This window comes from Moschus berezovskii, chromosome 11 (assembly GCF_049115385.1).
Source record: "Moschus berezovskii isolate FMDL1 chromosome 11, NW_MosBer_1.0, whole genome shotgun sequence".
NCBI lineage: Eukaryota > Metazoa > Chordata > Mammalia > Artiodactyla > Moschidae > Moschus > Moschus berezovskii.
The window spans coordinates 35524068-35547165 of NC_142470.1; the positions used below are offsets into that span (position 1 = coordinate 35524068).

Consider the following 23098-nt stretch of genomic DNA (forward strand, 5'->3'; position numbering starts at 1 on the left):
TATATCATGGGGACATGTCACTTAGTGACAGAGTGGGCAAGAGAGGCTTCCTAGAAGAAGGCTGCAGAAGCAAGAGCAGCTTGTAGGGACTGAACCAGAAGCCAGGCCTGAGGAAATGCCAGGATCCAAATGGGACGCATCCTCAGGGGACACGGAAACCAGAGGACATCACAGGAAGCACACAGTGTCGCGCCTACCATTCATTTCCAGGAAGCGTGGGTCCTCAGGTGTAGCCTGGGACCTGCAACATGGGATGTGCTCACTCAGTGTGTGTTAGATGAGGGGATGGACGAACCAGAAAAAGCAGGCAGAGAAACACTGGGGTAAGGAAAGTTTCCCATGCGGGGAACCCCTCAGTCCTGGCCTTGGCCATTGGCATTCTCCTTTTCTCCTGGGGAGGACAGCCCTGATGAGGCCTTGTTTGGGAGTACAAGTTGAAAGCATGCAGAGTTCTAGGACAGAGGTATTTCCAACAAACTGAGTCGTGATGAGAGGAAACCCAGATAAACCTACGGAAGGAAGGTGGTTCCTCCAGGAAGGGAGAGCAGCTTGGCTGTGAGCTTCCAAGGGCAGCATCGGCTTCCTTCATCTTTGCGTCCCCTGTTGCTCTTTGGGTGTGCAAAAGTGAGGGCACTGATGAGAAAGAAAGTGGGATCAGTGAAATAGGACAGGTTATAGCTTCTCTGAATTGAATGTATACAATACGAAAAGAATCAAATAAAAATGGAAAATTGATGACTTCCCTAGTGATCAGGAGGTTAAGACTCCATGCTCCCAATGCAGGGGTACCCAGTTTGATCCCTGGGCAGGGAACTAGATCCCGCATGCCCCAACTAAGAGCTCACATGCTGCAACTAAGACCTGGCACGATGAAATAAATAATTTTTTTTAAAAAAAAACAAAATTGTTACATGTGTACAACATCAAAGCTTTATTGATTTCTTCCCTCTTTACGGAATATCCCCCAGACTCTGGTTCTGATTCAGCCCTTTACCTTCTGGATCCAACTCAAAATCCATCTCTTCTGCAAAGCTTCCACCTCAAGCAGTGTCCCCTCCCTCGGCATGGACACCACGTCCGCACCTCTGCTGTCACCCCACATGAGCTGTGGGAACTTCTCCCCTTCCCCTGTGCCTGCCGGTGCTCAGGGCCCAGACACCTTCATTCTTCCCAGCACTCTGCCTTCCACTCAGCAAATCTGGGAGCAAAGGAGCGACTCAGTGGACCAGCTGACTGTGCCAGCCTGACAGTGTTCTCATGAGAGAATGTCCCACTTCTCCAGTGCCTCTGTAAGCTGTATTCCAGGTTTTCAGCACCATTTTCTTCTATATTATTTTATTTATCTTTACAACTTTGGTGTTTTATTTTTCCCTGAAGACCATTCAACTTTCTAAACTCTCTTAGTTTTATAAATGCTCCCATTTAAAAAAATAATATTTCTTTGAATATATATACAAGGATCATAGAAAACATACCATGTACTTTAAAGACTAATAAAACACCACCAACTTCAGAAATAGAACACAGTATCTTAGAAGCCCTAAGTGTGTCCCGCTCAGAAGTAACTACTCCCTTGCATTTTATGTGATACTTCTATCACGTAACATATACCCATAAACAATATATCATTTTTTCCTGTTTTTGAAATTTATACAAATGGAATCATATTGTTTTGTGCTGCTCCGAATATCAACATCTGTCTGTTTTTTTGAAAAACTTTTAAAAATCATAAATATTTAAAGCTTACTTGAGTATATAAAAAGTACCAAAAGAAATACTATGTACCCACCTTAGCCAGACCTTAATATTTTGCTGTAATTGCTTCTGCTTTTGTTTTCACTTTGTTTTTAAAGAAAGAGCACATTACTCATTTGGTTCCGTCCCCCTGAATACCCCTCCGTGATGTATTCCTATCCCTCTCTCCTTTCCCGTCACCCCCAGAGGGAACTTCTTTCCTTAAACTGGTGTTTATCATTCCTGTGCTTCTACTACATAGGCATTCATAAGCAGTGTGTAATAATGTATGCACGTTTTTGGACTTTGTTAGTATACACTGAACACTGCTCATCTATAACTTGCTTTTTCCACTGAACGTTCTGTTCTTGAGGTTCATCTGTGTTGGTACATGTAGCTCTAGCTCCTTTGTTTGAACTGCTCTAAGGTATTCCATTGAGGAATGTACCACAGTCTCCTGTTGATGGACACTTTAAGATGGTTCCAGTTTTTGTTATCACAAACAGTGCTACAGCAAACCTTCTAGTTTCTTATGCACTTGTGGCAGTGTTTTAGGATTGCCGAGTTATGAAGTCTATACATCTTCACTTTTACTGTACAGGAGGTTATAGAAATTTATATTCTCATTGTCAGTGATGAGAAATTCCAGTGTTCCACATCTTTGACAGTACTTTGGGATTGTTGGTGTTTTTAATTTTTGCCAGTCTAATACGTATGAAATGGAATCTCCTTGAGGTTTATAATTTTGCATTTCCCTTAAATGCTCCTGTAGTTCAACAAGCATTTATTGAGTGTCTCTCCTGTGTTATGTCATGCCCTGTGCCAAGTGCTAAGAATATAAAATAACTAATTCATGACCTCTACTCCTAGGAGCACTCAACTTTTGTGGTAATTCCCAGCTGGGGAGGCATATCAGAGACACTTCAGGTGCACTTTCAGGAACCAGAGGTCTGAGATGGGGCCCAAGGGTTAATTCCTCAGTGATGCAGACGCTGACTTCTAATTGAGGCCCTCTGAACTCGTGGCAGGAGAAGCTTAGCTGATATGGTTCCGCCTGAGTTCATTTATGTGGTCAGGTGGGAGAACCTGGCTCTTCCTGGGCCCACACTATGGCATCCCTTTCACAGTGAGATTCTTCCTGGAGTTTTGTGTGAATGGTTCATTGGGGGTCAGAATTATTAATTTGTCTCTAGAAAGTACCTCAAAAGCAAATGCTAAACAAAATGTAAGCAGGAACCAGATTTCCTATAACTTCACCTACCTGAGAAGTTAGCTGTAAACCTGGAAGGAAACAAACAACAGCAGGCGGAAGAGGAGGGGGAGATAGTGTCTGAACTCCAAACAGTGCCTGAACCAGAACTCATATGGCGTCACTTCACGTCATACAGCCCCTGCTCCACACCAGGTCCCGGCCCACGGATAGAGAATCAACCATGCTGACTCTTCAGGAGCCAAGGCGCAGGCTGGATGAAGTAGACAAAAGGCAAAGAGAAGAGGCGAGAGAAAGACCACGGGTTGGCCGTGGTGAGAAGTGGCACAGGGGAACGAGCTGGCTAGGGAAAGGCACAGAAATAAATAAAGTCTGTGGTCAGGGGGTAAACAGCATGCACATGCCAGTAGCTCTGGGGACCTCAGCACCACCTCAAAGGCATGTCCACTCCTTAACTGAGCGGTTTTGGGGGTCTGGCTCGTGGTAGGAGGCATTTGTGAAAGAGAAGGTAAAGTCTTCTCTTTTTGTAAACTTTTTATTTTATATGGGAGTATAGTTGATTAACAATGTTGTTAGTCTCAGGTGGATAGCAAAGTGATTCAGTTCTATCATTACATATACATACATCTATTCTTTCTCAAATTCTTTTCCCATGTTGGTTGTTACATAATATTCAGCAGAGTTCCCTGTTTATACAGTAGATTTTTGTTGGTTATCCATTTTAAATATAGCAGTGTGTACAGGTCAATCTCCAATTCCCTAACTATCCCTTCCCCACCTTGTAATCATAAATTCGTTTTCTAAGTTTGTGAATCTCTTTCTGTTTTGTAAATAAATTCATTTGTATCATTTCTTTTTAGAAGGTGAAGTCTTATTAACACTTGAGACACTCATGTATAATGATCTTTTTGTGTGTTGGATGTTCATTGGAGGGACTGATGCTAAAGCTGAAACTGCAATACTTTGGCCACCTCACGCGACGAGTTGACTCACTGGAAAAGACTCTCATGCTGGGAAAGGTTGGGGGCGGGAGGAGAAGGGGACGACAGAGAATGAGATGGCTGGATGGCATCACTGACTCTGTGGACATGAGTTTGAGTGTACTCCGGGAGTTGGTGATGGACAGGGAGGCCTGGCGTGCTGTGATTCATGGGGTCGCGGAGAGTCGGACACGACTGAGCGACTGAACTGAACTGAACTGAACTGTCATCAAGAAAAGGCTAAATTCTTTTCAGTATGTTATTTTTACTGAGATGTAAAGATCTGTACAAAGTTTAGAAAGAGATCCATCAAAATAGTTAAACACTGTGAAAATTTATGCTATAGTTAGAAATTTCACATATATAGAAGTGTATAAAACTAGACTGAAAGAAAAATACAAAGTAAGGGAAAGGACGAGTTGGAGGAAAGAATGAATGTTTATTCACTACCTGTTCTGTTTTTGTTCAGTTCTTTCAACAATGCTATAAGAATTATTACCCTCATTTTTCAGGTGGGAAAAATCAAGATACAAAGAGATGAAATATTTTGCTTATGGTCTCACCACTAATAAATGAATAGGGCTCGGAATTGAAACCCATTTTTATTAGACTCCAAAGGCTGTATATACCTTTTCCATCATATCGTGCTGTCACCTCCCAAGCTAGGATTGTTAGCATTTACAGCAAAATCCAAGAAACTTAAGGCTTTAGTTTGTTAATATTACTACAACCCCAAAGGTCATCTGTTTACATGATCAAGTCACCAAAAAAAAGTGAAAAATGGAAACCAGTGTATTAAAATGTGGTTAATATTTGGTCTCCTTGGTCACTTAAATGTAAGGCAGTGATGATAAAAAGAGACTCCATTTGATTTTTAATGCCTTGAGTAGGGACACTTCTGAATTGGAAAACTTGTCTTTTCTGTTTCTTATAGGTGAGTATTTTGGATATGTGGTATGTAGCTGTCTAGTGGTTGGAATCCATGTGTCTCAGAGGTTCAGTGTGTAGTTAGTAAGATCAGGGGTGGTCAGTCAACCTGATTGGTTGTGTGCCCATTTGGGGAAAGCCTGGGAATGAGACATGTACAAACTGCTCTTAAGAAGAATTGACCTCAGATGGAACCATCGTCAAAAGGGGAGTTTACAGCCAGTCAACACGGGGTTAAAACTAGCTCCTGTTGAGGCTTCGAGGAACTGGATGGGCCTGAGAGGACTGGAAATCAGAACATAACCATAGCCACCACAAAGTGAATCCATGAAGCATCTTCCCTTCTAGCCCAAGCATACAAGAATACAGAATTGGGAATGTTTGGAGGAATGAAATAATGGCTGACTTGTGAATAATGATGAAAATATTTGATGATGCGACTCCCAGGGAAGCAATTATGGTTAACCCCTCATTTGTCTGGCATTTTCAAGGGTTGAACTGTCCCACATAACTGAATTTTCCAGACAGCTAAAACTTTCCTGTTTATGCGCCTTGAATGTTTTTAACCATGCTTGATGGAAATATTTCTGAAATAGATTATACAATTATCCTGCCTTCTTGAACAGAAGCTGCAAAGAATAAAATTTCCTTTAGTTTCCTTGCACGCAGGTCCAAGAAGACCTGATTAAAAGAAGTTGAAATAGTTAGGTCTTGTAATCGTCTGACATAACAAGGAATCCAGAGCTGGGCAGTACCAGAGAGAGATGAATTCAACAGCTCAGTGACATCAGGCTGACTTTCCGCTCATGGTCACGAGATGAGTGCCAGCTCCAAGCCTCAAGATCTCACATGATAAGATCTAGGCAAAAATGAAATGGGGGCTTCTCCACATGTGTCTTAAATTAGGAAAATATTTCTCAGAGACCCCTGGCTGACTTCCTCTCGGGTCCCATTGGCAGAACTGAGTCACATTTCTTTGCCTTGGTTTTATAGAAGGTTGAGGGAGTGAATGCTCTCCGACTATGGGAGGAGGTATCTGAACATATAAAAGAAGATGGAGAATGGCTGTTGGTTAGGCAACCAAGAGTGTTGGCCCCGTTACCAAGATTGGGAGTGAACATCACTATGTATGGTAATAGCTTGAGGGAACGATCAAGCCCTTTGTTCCTACACTGAATCGCGTCCCCCTCTGCCACCCCTAACTGGGATGCTTTGTGATTTCCTAAGTCTGCTTTTATTTATTATTCTTTCTCAGTGCTTTGTGCCAAACTGCTAGTTATCACTATTTGCTATTAATGTCCCTTGTTCTAATCTTGCCATAATTAGATTTTTTTTTTCTTTTTCCTGGAAAAACCATATGATCAAACTTGTTAGAACAAAGCCTGAAATGTTGAGTATCTGGCAGCTGTCCTGTGGATCGGATACACAGTGTGGCATTTTTCTTTTGGCTGTTCAGTGTCATTTTTCCATTGTTGAGGTTTGAGGCTGGGAAGTGAAGTTTCTCGAGAGTCTTGTGAACTTAGATAAAACTAATGAAGTCTTTTTCTGGTGCAAGGATGAGCACATAGGAGCAGTTAAGCATATTTACTAGAGAAGATAAAACCATCAGAACTTCAGCATGGTTTGGAGAGAAGCAGCAAAGTTTCTCAGTTCATTCGGCGCCTCTCAAAGCTGTGTGGCAGGCATTTCTCGACTGTGACCAGTGGAACCTGTCACTGCTGTGACTGTCCAGCGTGAGGCAAGCTGGTGCAGAACTTAATTATTCCTGCCTTCTGCCAGGGCGTCAGAGCCCTGTGAGCAACTCCTGTGAAGTGCCCGGGTTGAGCAGAATTAGCAGTGTTTGAGTGTGACTCGTTTCAACAAGTTCTTGAAGAAAATAACGCTTAGGAAATGGCTATTGAAAATTATACTGAACAAGGAGGGGACCTTTTCTTCTGTTGCTTGAGAGCTGGGCAGAATTCAGTCTCTGAATCCAGAAAGAAGGAAATAGGAAGCACTTGTGAAAACAATGCTTACAATGAGTAACTGAATCCAATGGAATGATTCTACTCTGGGAATCAAACCTGAGCTAGTAGAGGAGTTGGATTCTAAGGAAGCAGATGTTCAGATGCTCAGATTTAACGTGGCTGAGACGCTGAGCCCAAACTGCCTAGAAGCTTAGGAGTTTCTTAAAGTGAGCTGTTTGAAGGCTCAGCAGTCATTATTTTAATGTGTCAGAAAAATCACGATGTATCCTGAAGGCAAAATGTAAAATGTCAGAAGCATTTGGGGATAAGGAAAACAAATTTTGTTTAGTTTTGTTTTTAATTCTAACTAACTTGTACCATTCAAATCATTCTTATAAGAAAAATACAAAGTATTTCTCATAGGTATTTTGGTTATTAACTCCTTCTTATGCATAGAACATTTTTAAAGAAGTCATCCTTCTACTGACTGCTGACTGATCCAGGCAGGATACGCCCTCGTTAAACTGAGCAAGATATTTATATTTTTTTAAATTTTATTTTTTCATATGTGAATTAATATGTGGATTACCCATTTTTATCTTTGAAGGACTCTGACCAGTCCTACCCCTTGTAATGATGTAGCCACTGTGTTCAAATTTTAGTATTGACTTCAGCTACACTTTTTAAGAAAAATCTCCATGGCAAAATAATCATGTAATCAAATACTTTTGGGGAGATTTTGGTACATATCAGCTAACAGGTTTTTTAAAATCAAAGTAACTCACTCATTTAGGTAAATAAAATTTTGTTTATATTTTGTGTTCCTGGTCTTAATTGGGCATTTAGGGGGTCAGAGTGGATGTTTCAGGACTAGGTGGGAAAATCATTTTTTAGCCTATCAAAATACCAGCGACTCATTTTCTACAAAACAAAATAATAGGAACAAAAAACAGAATGCATTTCAAATTCCCAGAAAGCTGGTAGCCTAAGAGTCATGAAGCCTCTGATATTATCTATATTGCTTGGATACTGAATGATGACTGTACTTACTTTGAATTGGTAAATTATTGCCATTGAATTTTATTATTGAAAATTACTGTTGTTTTGAAGGGAAACTTGTTAAATACTTTGTACCAATGCTATAGCTATTGCTTTGGAGAGTAATCTGAATCTCATTTTATGTATGAAACATAAAATATAAACATGGTTGAAGTCAAATTAAAGTACATGTGAATAGGCACTTTTTTCTAAAATTGATCAGAGGAAATGAAATGAGTAATCAGAAGAGAGATTAAACAGTTTTGGAAAACGATATTTATTCCAAATGACTGAAGATATTTCATATCAAACTCTGTAAGATGAAGGGATTCAAAAGGATTTTCTGAATCCAAGTGTTTATCATGTGAATTAGTCTGTTTTTCATGTTTTGTATTATTCCTATATGTTACCAAATTTTTGCTTTGTCACAGACATGTATTGAAACTGCATTGAGGCACTTGGAAAATGTGACTAAAGAGTGGACATTCAAAATCTTGCCACTTTTTTTTGGTTGAGGGGTGATTCATCTGTAGAAACCCCCTACAGCACTGAGTCAGAGTCAGATATACTCAGAGGTCTAAGAGGCCTTACCAACTGGACAGTTTTTTGTTTTTTAAGTGTGCTGCAAGTCTAACTTCCTTCAAAAAATCATTTTGGGTACTTGGTGGGCCTATTCCAAGTCAAAGATCACCCTAACTGACTTGGTGATACATGTATAGCTATCTAGTATGTCTTTTTCTTTCCTATATTTGCCTCATGGAGCCAAAAGGATGAACCCCGTACATTCTTCACAGTAGAGACTTTAGCTTCAGTTCAGTTCAGTTGCTCAGTCGTGTCCGACTCTTTGCGACCCCATGAATCACAGCACGCCAGGCCTCCCTGTCCATCACCAACTCCCAGAGTTCACTCAAACTCATGTCTATCGAGTCGGTGATGCCATCCAGCCATCTCATTCTCTGTCGTCCCTGTCTCCTCCCACCCCCAATCCCTCCTAGCATCAGAGTCTTTTCCAGTGAGTCAACTCGTCGCATGAGGTGGCCAAAGTATTGGAGTTTCAGCTTTAGCATCAGTGCTTCCAATGAACACCCAGGATTGATCTCCTTTAGAATGGACTGGTTGGATCTCCTTGCAGTCCAAGGGACTCTCAAGAGTCTTCTCCAGCACCACAGTTCAAAAGCATCAATTCTTCAGCTTACTAAGTTGTAATTTTGACTTAGTGAGCAGTAAACCCAAAAGCAAAAGGCAACGTGAGCCAGTGGAAGGAGCTTAGGATTTAAATTACAGGACTAGATTTGAGTCCTGCCTCTGTGTAGCTATGGTATGAACAAGTTAATAAACCTTTTGGAGCCTCAAGTATGTCATTTATTAAATGCAGCTGGTGAAAATAATGTCTGCTTCAAGCAATTATGGGTATCAGATAAAGTATATAAAAGTACTCTGTAAAGCTAGAAAAGTCTATACACATTTTTCTTGTTATTATTTTTTTAAACTGATGTGCCTATTCTGTGGCCTCGGAGTGAGTAACATTTACAGAAATACATATTATATGCCTTGAGGAATTTGACATCTAAACAGTCTGTGTATTTAGTGATAGTTTGCCTGAACTGAAAATAGGAAGTCATTTTATTTTTAAAAATGGAGTTAAAGGATCCCAAAATGAACATAAAGCACATAATATTTGTAAATAGCAAATATTAAAATCAGTATATACTATAACAGTAGACATATGTAGTCCCTGTGGCATTCCATTAAGCAGCTCATACTGATTGAGGAGATATATATGGTAACATATACGGAAAAACATAAAACTGCTCAGTATCAAAATTCACTGCTAGACTGAGAATAAAGTGATATACTTTTGTTTTTTCTGGTGGCCCAGTTACCATCTCCTATAAAAAAGAAAGATCATCACTTGCCCTCTTGATCCCTTTTCCAAATCCATTCTTTAAGAACAGTCTTCTTCAAATTCTGGATGAGAAAGACACTGCCCAGCCTTTGATGAGTTTATGACATAATAGATACTTAAAAGAGATATACAATTAACTTCTCTGTGAACACTGGACAGGTAATAAATGCCACAGCAGTTCAGGGAGCTGGGGTTGCCCAGTTTCTGCAGCCATTTCCTACTACTCTTTCAGCACCTACCTACACATCATGCCTCATATTGGTTAAATTTTTATTTATGGGTAATTTGCCTCTCTACCTAAATCATAAACTCCTTGAAGGCAGGGAAGACACCTTGTCTTGGATTGGCCAAAAAGTTTGGCCAATGAAAACCCAAATGAACTTTTTGGCCAACCCAATATTTCTTGGGTTCTCTCTCCATACCTGTTACCTAAGCATCAACCAGTGTTTATGGTTTAAGTAGAGTCTTGTACCCACCATTCGTATTTAGCCAGAAATGTGTATTAAGATGCATTTAAGCCCTAACTTTCTTTTCCTTTCTTCTGTCTTTACAGTTGACCTGCCCCTATTTTTCCCTCGAGATCAGCCAACTCTCACATTCCAGTCTGTCTATCACTTTACCAACAGTGGACAGCTTTATTCCCAGGCCCAGAAGAACTACCCATACAGCCCCCGATGGGATGGAAATGAAATGGCCAAAAGAGCAAAGTAAGTGAATCATTGTTTTTGTTGTTGTTTTATTTGGCTGTGTTGGGTCTTGGTTGTGACACAAGAGATCTGCGTTGCATCTTGCAGGATCTTTCCTTGCAGTGTATGGACTCTCTAGTTGTGGCACGCAGGCTCAGTAGTTACAAGGTGCTTGGGCTTAGTTGCTCCGCAGCTTGTGGGATCTTAGTTCCCCAACCAGGGATTGAACCTTCTTCCCCTGCATTGCAATGCGGATTCTTAAGTCGTGGGCCACCAGGGAAGTCCCCTGAATCGTTATTCCTTGCAAATAGGTAACATATTGTTTATCTAGTCCAGGGGTTGGCAAGCTACTGCCCTGTGCCTACTTTTATAAACAAAGTTTTCTTGAAACATAGCCATACCCATTTTTAAACTTATCTTCTGTGGCTGCTTTCATGCAACAACGGCAGGATGAGTAGTTGAAACAGACCACATATGGCCTGGAAAGCCAAAAGTAATTGCTATTTGGCCCTTTATAGAAAAAGTTAGCCAAGTCCTCATCTAGCCTCATCAGGTAGATTGCCTTTTTAAAAAAAAAAAAAAAGCTTACAGGATATCTCTGAAATCTTTCTATTTAGATTAGATTCTATTTACTAGATGGGAATTGGAGTTATGGATAAACGGTGTCTATGATGAAAATATTGACAGCTGCTTTCACATTTTTTAAAATGGGAAATTTCAGCAGACAGTAAACAAATAGAATTTTGGTCTTGTTAGTCAACATGTGGATCCAGTACCTAGTTTTTCATGTGGAACTGTAATGCCTTTGAAGGAACAGAGTGAGTTATATTCCTCATTGCATCTCTGCAGCCATTGCCCAGAGTAGCGCCTGCATCATCTTTGAATAAATGACTATACAAATAACTTAGAACTATTGATATCCGTAGGGAAATAAGTTGGGAATTTGAGGTTGAAGTTAGCTGGAGTTTGGAATTTAGAGATATAACTATTGCACTTGAACCTCTCTGTAGAAAGGGTTCCCCAGTCATATGGAATAGGTAAATATAAATGCAGAATGTTTTTTATAGGTAAGACTTTAGTGTCTGGAGCACCAGTCTTCATGAACCATGGCCTTCCTAGACTGAAGCAACAGTGAGTGGGTCAATGTCATAGTTTCCAAAAATAAATTATAGAGTGGCAAGTTGTTATTACTTTATCATACAGCTGTATGCTCACACCTGTGATTCCAGCTAAAGGATGATCAGATCCAGAGAATTACAGAGATGAAGAATATCCACTCAGCATCCTCTTCATTGCTCATCCAATATCTATTGAGCATCTCCCATGTTCCAGGCAGTGTGCCCAAGGCTGGGGATATGGTGATAAACAAATCAGAAATTTTCCATGTTATCATGGAATTTATAGCCCAGCAGGAGAGATCAAAGCCTTTATGATATCAAACTTGTGATGGTTTTTTAAAGTGTCTGCTAGTAAAACCTGGCCTTCCAGACCTAGAACGCTCTTGATTGGTAAGGCTTCTTGCTCTTTCTTCCCCGCTGGGGGTTCTCTTTTGGTCCCCAGGTGTCCCGTGGCATCTCCTATACTTTCTGTAGTACAAGGCTTTCACTCACAGCAGAGTTGGGACTGTTTTAAATAATGACAGGACAACTTTCTCTAGAAACCCAGATTGCCTCAGATTCATATGTGGAATCCAGAGCTGTTATTATCTGAACCTTCAGTGTGCCCTTCCTCCCTGTGTTTTTCCTTTTTGTCCACAATGCCCAAGTCTGAAATTCTATTTAAGGAAAAAGCCAAACATACGCAAAGGTAACTAATGACGATGAGTAAGACTTACTTATCTTGAAATAAACTTGAAAACGGGGATTATGAAATGAGTTTTATGTTTGAGGAATTGCAGATTAATTTTCTGGGCTTTCCCTGGGTCTACATAGGATCTGCCCTTAAAAGATAGGCTGTTATTTGTGGTATGTGCTGTGGAGTCTAAACTAGACGTGTTTTTGTGGTTTCCATGGCAAAGTTATCTCCGTGTGTGTGTGTGTGTGTGCGCGCGCACACATGTGCATGTGTATGCCCATAGACACACATGCTTTTTCAGTGAACATTTTAGCATGTATGAATTGAGTCTTTAAGGAGTTGTAGATCAAAGCCTATGATTTAAATGTAGGCATATCGTAAGTGAAGCCTATTTATCTTAACAGATTGGTTCAGAATTGCAAGAGACATTTGCTTTACGTTACCACCAGCCTAAAGAAAACATCTGAAGTAGTGTTAAAAAAAAATCTGCCTTCTACTATAGTGAAGATGGATCCATTTTAAGTGTAATAAAAGAGAAAGCCAGCAGCTCATGCTAGAAAGAAGTAGTTTAAAAACTCCCTTCTTAAACTGACCCGAGTAACTTCCCTGAGCTGTGTCAGAAGTCCAGGTAGTGGATAAGCACAACCAGAGAACTGTCCTGCAGTACAGACTAGAGATTGGGGGAGAAGGTGAAGAGACAGGACAGAAAGAGACGGAGGCCAACTGCAGCATTCCTTACACTCCCTGCTTCTTTGTCCTATGAAAATACTGTATGCACACAGTGCGCACAAGGCTGTAATTCACTTGGAGAGCTCTGCCCAGGACATAAACACTCTCATGGTTTATGAACAGCACTACAGCCCTTGGAGTGAAGTAAGCTGTTTATTCCCTCCCATAGAGCAAAATTCTAAACATGTGAACTCTTTCTGGCCACTTTCTGGCACTGACCATGGCTTCTCCTGTGACTCGTACTTCTTGCTCATGGCTGTCCAGCAAATTCTGTCCTCACAAGTGAATCCCCCTGCTTGGTGAGCACAGGCTTTGGGGTCATATGCACCCCAGTTCCCATCACAAGTTCTTATCTGTAAGCTCTGTTGCCTTGGGCAGGGCTATTAATCTTCCCAAATTTCATCCTGTAAAACAAGACTGTACTCCTCCCTGTGATAGGCTTGAGGCGAAGGGTCAGTCAGGGGGTGGACACGGGAAAGACCCTTGGTTGGATTTAGCTTCTGCTTTGACTTACAGTGCCTTTGCCTGCTACTTTCCTTCTGCTCTTTTTCTGCTCCTGCAAATCTCCCCTTCCTTCCACAGTCTTCCCTATGGTTTTCCATCCATGTTAACTTACAAGCAGTTCTTTCACCTCTGTCCAGTTTTGGTTGACTATTGGTCATAGACTGCTTTGAAAGCTCTTTTGTATTGTTCTTTGCTTTTTCACATCTTTGTATACATCTCATTTCCTTCATCAACCTGTGAGTCCTTTAAGGCAAGGGTTTTGCATATTTCTTTTAAAGATCTTTATCATTTAAATGTATTTATTGTAGCATAATGTAGGAACACTTATAGTTTACATCCAGTGAAGTAGACAGATTCAAGTGTAACTTGATGGAGTTTTGACAGAATTACCTTTTACCCCTTTCCAGTTAGTCTCCTCACCCCCAAAACAATGCTTTTTTCTATCACCATGTCTTAGTTTTTCCTCGTCTAGATACTTCTTATAAATGGAATAATAAAGATTGTACTCTTTCATGTCTTTTGTGTTCAACATAATTAATTTTAGACTTACCTGTTATGGCATTCCTTCTTTTTACTGCTAAGTAATATTTTATTATCTGAATATGCTATAATGTACTAATCCATTCATCTGCATATGTGTGTTTAGGTTGTTTCCAGTTTGGGGATTTTTATGAATACAGCTGCTATGAACTTTCTTACATAAGTTTTTAATAGACATGCTTTAAATTCTGTGGGAAAATAATTGGGAGTGGGAATGTGTGTATGATTAACTTTATAAGAAACTGACCACTTTTTTCATAATCGTTGTACCAGTTTGTACTCCCACCATTAATATGTCAGGTTCCAGTTGTTGCATATCCTCTCCAGTACTTGGTATTGTCAGTCTTTTTAATTTTAGCTATTCTAGAGGGAGTGAAGGGATATCACACTGAGCTTTTAATTTTGATATTCTAATGATTACTCATAAGCATATTTTCATGTGCTTATTGGTATAAGTGTTTGTTCAGATTTTGTGTATTTTTAATCAGGTTGTTGGTCTGTTTATTATTAAGTTTTAAGAGTTCTTTATATATTTGTCAGAAATATGTATTACAAATATTTTCTTCCAATCTGTGGCTTGCTTTTTCATTTTCTTAACAGTATCTTTTGATGAACAGAAAATTTTTAATGAAATCTATTTTATCAGTGTTTTATTTTTATGTTAATCTTTTTGGATCCTCATAATGATTTGCCTTCCACAAATTCATGGAGATTCTCCTCTGTCTTTCTCTAAAGCTTTGGTTTTGGTTTGACATTTAGGTCTATAATCCATCTCAAATTCATTTTGGGGTATGGTATGAGGTAGAAGCTGAAGTAATTTTTTTGTTTATATATCTCCAGGTATTTAAGCAACATTTGTTGAAAAAACTTTTATTTTCTCCATGGAATTACCTTCATGCCTTTATCAAAATAAATAGACCATATATGAGTGGGTTTATTTCTGGATATTCTCTTCTATATAGTTTTCTGTTTATATACCAATAGTTCTTAAAGTCAGGAAATGTAAATTCTCCAACTTTATTCTTTTTAAATATTGTTTTGGCTGTTTTAAGTCCTTTGTATTCCTGTATAAATTTTAGAATCAGTTTCCAATTCCAACCCCAACCTTCAAAAAAGGCCTGCTGAGATTTTGATTGAGATGGCATTGAATCTGTAGCTCAAGGAAGAACTGACTGACATTTTAACAATACTGAGTTTTCTAATCAACAACATAATTTTTGTTTAGATCTTCTATATTTTATCTCAGATATGTCTTAAGATTTCATGTGGAACTCTTGTATATTTTTAGTGTTTTTGCTTTTATTGTGAATGATAGTTTTTCAGATTTCATTTTCCAGTTGTCGCAAGTATGTAGGAATACAAATGACTTTTCTATATTGACTTTGCTAAATTTATAATCCTACCAAGTTCTAGTAGCTTTTTTGTAGATTTCTTCGGACTTTTTACATAAACAGTCATATCATCTGTTAACAGCTTTACTTCTTTCTTTCCAGTGTTTATAATCTTTATGTTTTTTTGTTTCTTTTTTTTTTTAACCTTCTGTACTGACTGGGACCTCCAGTTCATTGTTGTACACAAGTGCTATGAGCAGACATTTGGCTTTATATATCCCCTTAAGGTTAATGTTAGCATTTGGTTTTACTTAGATGTCTTTAGCAGATTAAAGAAATTCCCCTATATTCCTGCTTTGCTAAGAGATTTTTATCATGGCTGAGTATTAAATTCTGTAGAATGCTTTTTCTGTATCTACTGACATGATCCTGTGTTTTTTTTTTCCTGTTAAAATGGAGAATTATATTCATTGGTTTTTGACTGTTAGACCAACCTTGCATTCCATAAATAAACCCTTCTGAGTTATGATATTTTATCCTTTTTTATATTATTTGATTCAATTTGCTATAATTGTATTGAGAATTTTATATCTATGTTCATGAGTCATAGTGGTCAGAAGTTACTTTTCTTGTATTGTCCTTATCAGACTTTTATAGTAGCACTAAACTGCCTTCATAAAATGAATTGACAAGTTTTCCTTCTTCCTGTTTTCTGAAAGAGTTTGTGTAGGTTTTGCATTATTTTTTTCCTCAATGTTTGGTAGAGTCTATTTATGGAAAAAAATTAAATGTCTGTACTACATATAGGGATATTCAGATTTTTACAATTTCTCCTTCCATTAGTTTTAGCATATTTAAGTTGTTGAATTGATTGGCATAAAATTGTTTATGGTATTGTCTTACTTTCTTTTAATATCTGTAGGATATAGTGATATAACTTCCTTTATTCCTTATAGTGAAAATTTATATCTCTATCCTCTTACCCCCTTTTCTTTAAAAAACTGGGGGTTTATCAGTTTTTCTAATCTTTTCAAAGAAGCAACCTTTTACATTGTTGATTTGTTTCCCGTGGTTTGTTTTCCATTTTGTTCATTTATGCTTTTATCTTTAGTATTTCCTTTGACTTATTTTCCGTTTAATTTCTTCTTTTTCAGTTTTCTCAAAATGGAAGTTTAGATCATTGATTTTAATTCTTTCTTCTTTTTTCATATAAGCCTTTAAAGCTATAAATTTCTGCCTAAGGTTTGTCTTAGCTGTCTCTCTCAAATTTTGATATGCTGCTTTTCTTTATCATTTTGTTAGAAAATTTTTAAAATTTCTTTTGTGATTTCTTTTTGAACCATGAGTTATTTATAATTGTGCTGCTTGAATTTCAAGTGTTTGGGGACTTTTCTAGATGTTTTATTGTTACTGATATCTAATTTCTGTTTTGGTCAGTTATAATCTGTATGGCCTTAATCCTTTGGAATCTGTTGAGATTTGTTTTATGACTCAACACGTAGTCTATCTTGCTAAATAGTCCATGTGAACTTGAAAAAAATGTATGTCCTGCAATTTTGAGTATAGTGTTTTGTATCCATATTAGTTACTAGTATTATTCAATCTTCTACATCCTATTTTTTGTGTGTTTATTATTATATCAGTTACTGAACTAAAGTGAAGTTGCTCAGTCGTGTCCGACTCTTTGCGACCCTGTGGACTGTAGCCTACCAGGCTCCTCCGTCCATGGGATTCTCCAGGCAAGTATACTGGAGTGGGTTGCCAGAAAGGAGGTGTTAAAATTCCACCTATGATTTTGGATACATTTATTTCTTCTTTTAGTTCTGTCATTTTTTTGCTTTTTGCATTTTGAAGGTTTGTTATTTATGTACATACATATTTAGAATTGTTATATCTTCTTGATAAATTGACCCTTCTATCATTATGAAATGACTCATGCTATTTCTGATAATACTCCATCACTTGAATTCTGCTGTGTCTAATGTGAGTCTAGTTTCACCAGCGTTCTTGTGCTTATTTTTTGCATGGTATATCTTCTTTCATCCTGTATATGCCTTTATATGTCAAGAAAACCTTTTATAGGTTGTATTTTTAAATCTAGTTTGATAATCTCTGCCTTTTAATTGGAGTATTTTATTCATTTACATTTCATGTTATTAATGAGCTGGTTGCATGTAAGTCTGCCTTCTTACTATTTGTTGTTTAATTTCCCCTGTTCTTTATTCCTTTGTTGTTCCCTTCCAAATCTTTCATTTGATTTATTTGAGTATTTTTTAGTATACCATTCTGTCTTCTCTTGGTCTTTAAGTTACACCTCTATGTATCATATTTTAGTTTTTAACACACTAAAATACATTCTTAATTCATCTCAGTCTATGATGAATTAATACTATAACATTTCAAGTATAATGTAGAAACCTAAAACAGTATGATTCTCTTTATACTTTCTGCTGTCCTCTGATATATCTTCATATATCATGAATCCCACAATATATTGTTATTACTTTGGCTTTAAATAGTCAGTTGACTTTTAAAGAATTTTAGAAAAGAAAGAAAGGTTATCCTCCACTTTATTTGGTAATTTCCAAATAAAAGTAGTGGAAAATATATTTCCCCTCCAAAAAAAAAAAAAAAAAAAACAACTTATTTTTAAATGTCTTCTTCGGAACAAGCCATCAGAGAGTCATGTCCAGCCTATATGCAGAGGACATTGAGACTGTCAGTCACCAAGGAAAGATACACCTGCATGACATCCAGGCACCTCCACCTGCCCTGTGGACTTTGCCATTTATCATGCACCCTCGCATACCTTCTTGAAATCATCACTGTAGTCCTGTGAGTTTAGTAAAGAAATTTTCATCACCCTTTATACATATAAAAAACCTGATGCTCAGAGAGACTCAGTGACTTTCTTAAGGGCACACAGGTAACTTATAGTGGAGTCAGGACTCAACATAGGGCCTCTGACTTTCTGTACATCCACATCTAAGCAGATAGATTAAGTTTTCCATTCTCTTTACCACTTCTGAGCCTCCTTCCTCAGAGGCCTGGTATTTGAGTAACATAAATATAGAGAAGAAATACATGTGGCCTTTAAGAGCACTGACCCTAAAGTCAAGAGAGAGTTGGATTTAAACCTATCTCTGCTGCTTACTAGCTGTGTGACATTAGGCAAATTCATAATCTGAGTTTGTCTCCTTATCTATAAAATAGGGAAGCTAGTTTAGAATATCAAGTCAGTTCGGTTCAGTCGCTAAGTCATGTCTGACTCTTTGCGACTCCATGAACTGCAGCACCCCAGGCTTCCCTGTCTATCACCAGCTCCCAGAGTTTACTCAAACTCATGTCCATTGAGTCAGTGATACCATCCAACCATCTCATCCTCTGTCATCCTCTTCTCCTCCTGCCTTCAATCTTTCCCTGCATCAGGGTCTTTTCTAATGAGTCAGTCCTTCACATCAGGTGGCCAAAGTATTGGAGCCTCAGTTTCAGCATCAGTCCTTCCAATGAATATTCAGGACTGATTTCCTTTAGGATGGACTGGTTGGATCTTCTTGCAGTCCAAGGGACTCTCAAGAAATCTTCTCCAACACCGCAGTTCAAAAGCATCAATTCTTCATCACTCAGCTTTCTTTATAGTCCAACTCTCACATCCATACATGACTACTGGAAAAACCATAGCTTTGACTAGATGGACCTGGTTGGTAAAGTAATGTGTCTGCTTTTTAATATGCTGTCTAGGTTAGTCATAACTTTTCTTCCAAGGAGCAAGCATCTTTTAATTTCATGGCTGCAGTTACCATCCACAGTGATTTTGGAGCCCCCAAAAATCTGTCACTGTTTCCATTGTTTCCCCATCTATTTGCCAAGAAGTGATGGATGGGACCAGATGCTATGATCTTAGTTTTCTGAATGTTGAGTTTAAAGCCAACTTTTTCACTCTCCCCTTTCACTTTCATCTAGAGACTCTTTAGTTCTTCTTCCCTTTCTGCCATAAGTGTGGTGTCATCTGCATATCTGAGGTTATTGATATTTCAGGTAGGGTATGTAATTTTCTATTGTTGATGAACAACAGAAATTTAACATCTTATAACAGCACAAATTGTTATCTCATACTTTATGTAGACCAGGAGTCCAGCACAGCCTTCCTCACTTCTCTGTTCAGGGTCCCGAAAGATTAAAGTCAAGGTGTTGGCTCAGGCTGTTACCATATCTGAGACTCAGTGCCTCTTCCAAACTCATTCAGATTGTTGGCAGAATTCATATCCTTGTGGTTGTAGGACTGAGGTCCCTGTTTTCTTGCTGACTGTCAGCTAGAGGCTGTTCCCTGTCGTGTGGGCCCTTCCATTGTCAAGCTTTTTGTGATACATGAAATCCTCATATTTCCAATTTCTGACTGTGTCACTGACATCTAGACTCAGATGTGAAAGGTTTATTTGATTAATCCAGGCTTACCAGTTAATATCCCTTCCTTCAAGTCATCAATCCATTCCATGTAACATAAAACACTAGTGTGTGTGTTGCTGCATTACTCAGTCATGTCTGAGTCTTTGCAACCCCATGGACTGTAGCCAGCCAGACTCCTCTGTCCATGAAATTTTCTAGGTAAGAATACTGGAGCAGGTTGCCACTTTCCTGTTCCAGGGGATCAAACCCACATCTCTTGCATCTCCTGCATTAGTAATCCACTGACAGGAATGAAATCCATCATTTTGACAGTCCTGGGGCTTATACAGGGAGTATACACCAGGGAGTAAGGGCATAGGATACGGCATGTTGCGCGCATTCAGTAGATGGGAGCTATCAATGTCATCATCCCTGGAGGAAAAACAGAGATTTTTGATTAGAAGGTAGCAGAGTCAGCATTGCTATCTACACATGTGACCCTGTAAAACAGTCCCTCATCTCAGTGACTTCACCAGAGATTCTTCAGTTCTAAGCTGCCCCATTCATGGTTGCTACCCTCTGTGGTTGTGTCTTCTTGGTGCCAGTATAACTGGTTTGAAAAGTGGAAAATCTCCAGCCTTCAATTGTTTAATCTACACAAAACCAACAATCACTGAAAAAAAGTTGAACCCACTAGTTACCTACCTTTGTATCTTGTACATAGCTTTAGCTCTATCTAGAGGAATGAACCCAGAGAAGGCAATGGCAAGCCACTCCAGTACTCTTGCCTAGAAAATCGCATGGACAGAGGAGCCTGGTGGGCTACAGTCCATGGGGTCGCTACTAGTCAGACATAACTGAGCGACTTCAGTTTCACTTTTCACTTTCACAATTGGAGAAGGAAATGGCAACCCACTCCAGTGTTCTTGCACGGAGAATCCCAGGGATGGCAGAGCCTAGTCAGCTGCCGTCTATGGGGTCACACAGAGTCAGACACGACTGAAGCGACTTAGCAGCAGCAGCAGAGGAATGAACCAGGTAACTTTTATAATCCTTCCGAGCTTGATAAATCTATGAATAGATGGCATGAGTTTTCCCTGAGTTTCATTGTATAAAACCTTAAGTTGATTCTAGAGGTCTGAGTAGGTTCTTAGAATAGAATTTAACCCCCAAACCACCTATTGCAATGGCTTGTCACACATTAAATCCATTATAGAAATGGAATATTTTGAAAAATAGCGTCTTGGTCAAAACATGGGAGTAATTCATTGTGAACCATCTAAAACATCTTGTTGTTTCCCCCTTGCCTCCAGATCAGAGATGTTAGTTTCTTATTTAGAAACTTATCCAAAGCAGTCTATATTTCCCCATATGTGGCTTTTCACCGTGCATACTTCTATTATTTGTCATTCCGTTGTCCTTGCAGAATAACTTTGTCTTTCAAGAATTTTTTAAATGGTACATTCTGGACTACTTCAGTTATTTTTCATCGTTAATACCTTCAGTTCAGTTCAGTCGCTCAGTCGAGTATTCCCAAAGACACTGTTTTCTTCAGACTTCTCATTAGCGGCCAGATGCTTCAATCCAGTCTTACACATTAGTCTTCCAAGTCAAACAGATAAAGACAAATCTCCTCTCCTCAAGAGAAAGGGGTTAGATGTCCCCTCACCTGATGTACCCCTATCCCATCCCTTACTGTGGCCTCTGGGCCCCTCTGGGATGCCATGGAGCACAGCGTGGAAGTCCCAATCCTAAGAGGGTACTTCACAGTATGGTTTCAGGACCCCTGAGGCCTGAGAATTCCTTGGAGACGAGGGTAGGGCTGGTGATGGGGAGGGGATGATCATGAAGTATAAGTGGTTATAATGTGAGCCTATTTATGTGTTTATTTCTCCAGAAATTGCTCACTCGTGTCTTCTGGTAAGATTTAGTTGTGGCATCAGGCCTCTCTGTCTCAGTCGCTGTGCTTGGCCAGCTGACCACAGAGAGTCCTGGCTGAACCAGCTTTGGGGCCCAGGTAGCCAGTCATCGCTCAGTGTTAGGGAAAACCCTGATGGGGACTTCACAGCTCTCTTCTGGGACCACTGCCCCTCCCCTCTCCCCTTTATGGTTATATTTTTGGAACTCCCATCTGGCATCCAAGGGTAGGGGTTGACCAGGAAGGTAAGAATTGCGGCCACTATGATTGCTTACCCTCACAGCCCTTCTGAGAGGGGCGGTGTAGCTGCAGAACTGAGCCACTCTGGGCATGAAGCTCCCTGGGCAGAAGGGAGAACCCCGAGCTGAGCAAAAGCAACCAAGCTTAGGCTTCTAGGAAGCTTAGCCACAGGGGCCCATCAGGGCTCAGACCTCAGTGGCAGAGCCTGCAAGCCCAGCTGCTGCTATGATTCATGTGTTTTCTGTTTTCTTTTTTTTTTTTTTCTCCTTTGAGTTTCCTAGGAATAGTTCCCTTTAAAAACTCCCAACCTCATCTCAGCTGAACTCCCCTCAAGAAAGAAGAGGGAATTTTTCAGGCCCAGGCTAGCCTAGCTTGGGGGATGAGAGCACCCGTTGAGGACAAGAGAAGAACCAGTGATGGTTCCTGCAGAGGAACTGGTCGAGGACCCCAAACCTTCCTTTCCTCCAACATGCCCTGGGTTCCTGCGTGCACATAATTACCATCCCTCAGGTTTAGAGATAGAGATATGCATGCATGCTCAATCATGTCCAAATCTTTGCAACCCCATGGACTATATAGCCCGTTAGACTCCTCTGTTCATAGGATTTCCCAGGGAAGAATACTGGAGTGGGTTGCCATTTCTTCCTGCAGGGGCTCTTCCTGACCCAGGAATCGAACCTGGGTCTCCTGCAGAAGCTGTGTGAAATTATTGCATCCTTGAACTTGCACAGAGATTCATTTTGAAAAGTATCTTCAAGGGATTCAGTTTGTTTTTCCTCTGAGAAGAGACAGCAACAGAGATGGGAGGAATCCAAATGTGCCTGGTGTCCAGGCCTCCTCTCCAAATTGCGTAGGTCAGAGAGAACATGTTATTTATTAGAACCTGACATCTGTTGCTGTGAAATGATAAGCTCCATTAAAAAGCCTGGCCATCAATTACTGTTAATACAGCCCTCATCCTGGAGTAGGCTGCTCACCATTCTTCCAGCCTGCACAGACCAGGCTGTACCAGGCACGGAGCGTTTGCAGCCCCGAGCAGCCTCCCCACTCCTTCCGCATGACTCCGCAGGCTATCTCTTCCAGGTCTTCCATCTATGTTCCTGGCTTCCTTTGATTCCACTCTTTGGTCACTCTGTTTTGGGGACTGAACCCCCTGTCCAGGCTGCTTTCTCATTGGAAAATAGGGTGAGGCTTTATCCTCTGGTCTCAGTCATAAAGCTTGAGTCATG

General features: G+C 39.7%; 1 protein-coding gene across 2 annotated transcripts in view; it reads left to right on the forward strand.

Annotated features, from left to right (window-relative positions):
- The window catches only part of BABAM2 (BRISC and BRCA1 A complex member 2), a 413168-nt gene that overhangs the window by 366261 nt on the left and 23809 nt on the right, over positions 1–23098 (forward strand). For both annotated transcript variants that reach the window (XM_055399169.2, XM_055399167.2), the window contains one exon: positions 10295–10448. In XM_055399169.2, the coding sequence (XP_055255144.1) occupies positions 10295–10448 (154 nt within the window). The remainder of the gene's footprint in view (positions 1–10294; positions 10449–23098) is intronic.